The following is a 1,560-nucleotide window of genomic DNA, read 5'->3' on the forward strand; positions in this document are numbered from 1 at the left end:
AGCTCCACAGACATCGGATAAGATTTGTTGCTGTGCATTTGTGTAGTGTGAAGGAAAGAGGAGACCAGCTGCACAGGCAGGCTGGGAAATGAGATGCAGGTGATCGATTTGTGTGATCGGCAACAAGAGACCGTGATCTGCGATCACCGATCATACACTTTTTCACGGAAATCGGCTGATTATGATAGGTGGGCGATTGATCGGCACACCTCTAATCTTTACATTTTCTGTCAATTTAACATCTCCTAATATAAAAACACGGTGGACAGCCACGGTGCCCTGACCACCCGGCTTAGAAAGTTTTCTGGTGGAAACCCTGCAACTCTGCATTTATGAGAGGTTTGAGTGAAGAAGGGCCAGTCAGGAAAGGCTCTGATCACGCTAACACGTGGCTTTCCTTTATCCAAGAAGAGACCATCCTTAGCAGACAAACCTGGTCACTGACTTGGCAAGAGGAACTTACCGTTTTTGGCCATCTCTGCTATGATGTTGGCGACCTTCGGGGTGCAGGAAGACTGAGGGTTGAGCAGGGTGGGGAGCAGGGATAGGATGCCCATCTCCTGCATCTTTCTGCTGGCCTCCGTGTCTGCAGGAGGAAATCACAGAGAACTCAGTTCTGAAGACATGAAGCTAACACATCGTGATGATACTGTGAACAAACTTAAGTGTTTTTTTTTTTTTTTTTTTTTACTTTTAAATGTAAAACTAAATGTAAATATTACACATATGTTTTTAAAGAGTTGTCTAGGCCTGTTACAATAACAAATTTTGCTGGACGATTGTCTCAAAAATTATTGCGATAAACAAAAATATTGTTTGAAGACCATCTTAAACTGATGTAATGGTAATGACTAGAGGTGTGCCGATCGGCCACTGATCATAATCGGCCGATTTCCATGAAAAAGTGTATTATTGGTGATCGCCGATCACTGTCTCTTGTTGCCGATCACCTGCATCTCAATTCGCAGCCTGCCTGAACAGCTCTTCTCCCCTTTCCTTCACACTGCGCAAGGATGCAGCAACAAATCCTAAGCGATATGGTGAGGAACTATAAAGCTCTGAGAGTGAATGGGGAAGTTTGGGTGTACCGTCGAAGAAATACCTCGGAGGTGAAGCACGTCAAAATGCATCAACACAACCAATTTAATATGACGTTTAAAAAAAAAAACACTTGAGGGAGTTTGGCTACATCGACGCTCACTGCAGGAAAAAAAAGGGACATCCGGAGCGATCAGATAGCAGGTAAAGCAGACTCACAGCTACCATTACTCACCCAGAAGAGCATAATGGTCAGAAACCTAAACAAATAACCCGAAAAATAATTAATGTCAACAAGCTAGCTGTGTAAGATGCTGGTTCTGCTCCCGCTGTTGGACCGTCACTGCGCGCTACAGGTGGTAATATTTCACAGACGAAGCTTCACTTCTGCTCCACCCACAGTGAACACCGAACGTCTGCTTAAAGCTGCAGCTTGTCATTAAATAAACAAACAAAAAAAGATTTTACATATGTATTAAAACTTTCACTATGTAATAACATGAGCTAGATAATCTCTGCAAA

The 1,560-nt window shown here is 43.3% G+C and overlaps 1 protein-coding gene across 1 annotated transcript in view; it reads right to left on the bottom strand.

The window, feature by feature from the left end:
- The window catches only part of LOC106940518 (rap1 GTPase-GDP dissociation stimulator 1-like), a 33,701-nt gene extending 33,083 nt beyond the window's left edge, over nucleotides 1-618 (bottom strand). The window contains exon 1 of the mRNA XM_015023278.1: nucleotides 464-618. Coding sequence (XP_014878764.1) covers nucleotides 464-566 — 103 coding nt within the window. The 5' untranslated portion in view covers nucleotides 567-618. The remainder of the gene's footprint in view (nucleotides 1-463) is intronic.
- Between the last annotated feature and the right edge of the window lie 942 nt (nucleotides 619-1,560).

The sequence above is a fragment of the Poecilia latipinna genome, unplaced genomic scaffold, assembly GCF_001443285.1.
Source record: "Poecilia latipinna isolate Pla-1442-1.1 unplaced genomic scaffold, P_latipinna-1.0 Scaffold3261, whole genome shotgun sequence".
Taxonomy (NCBI): domain Eukaryota; kingdom Metazoa; phylum Chordata; class Actinopteri; order Cyprinodontiformes; family Poeciliidae; genus Poecilia; species Poecilia latipinna.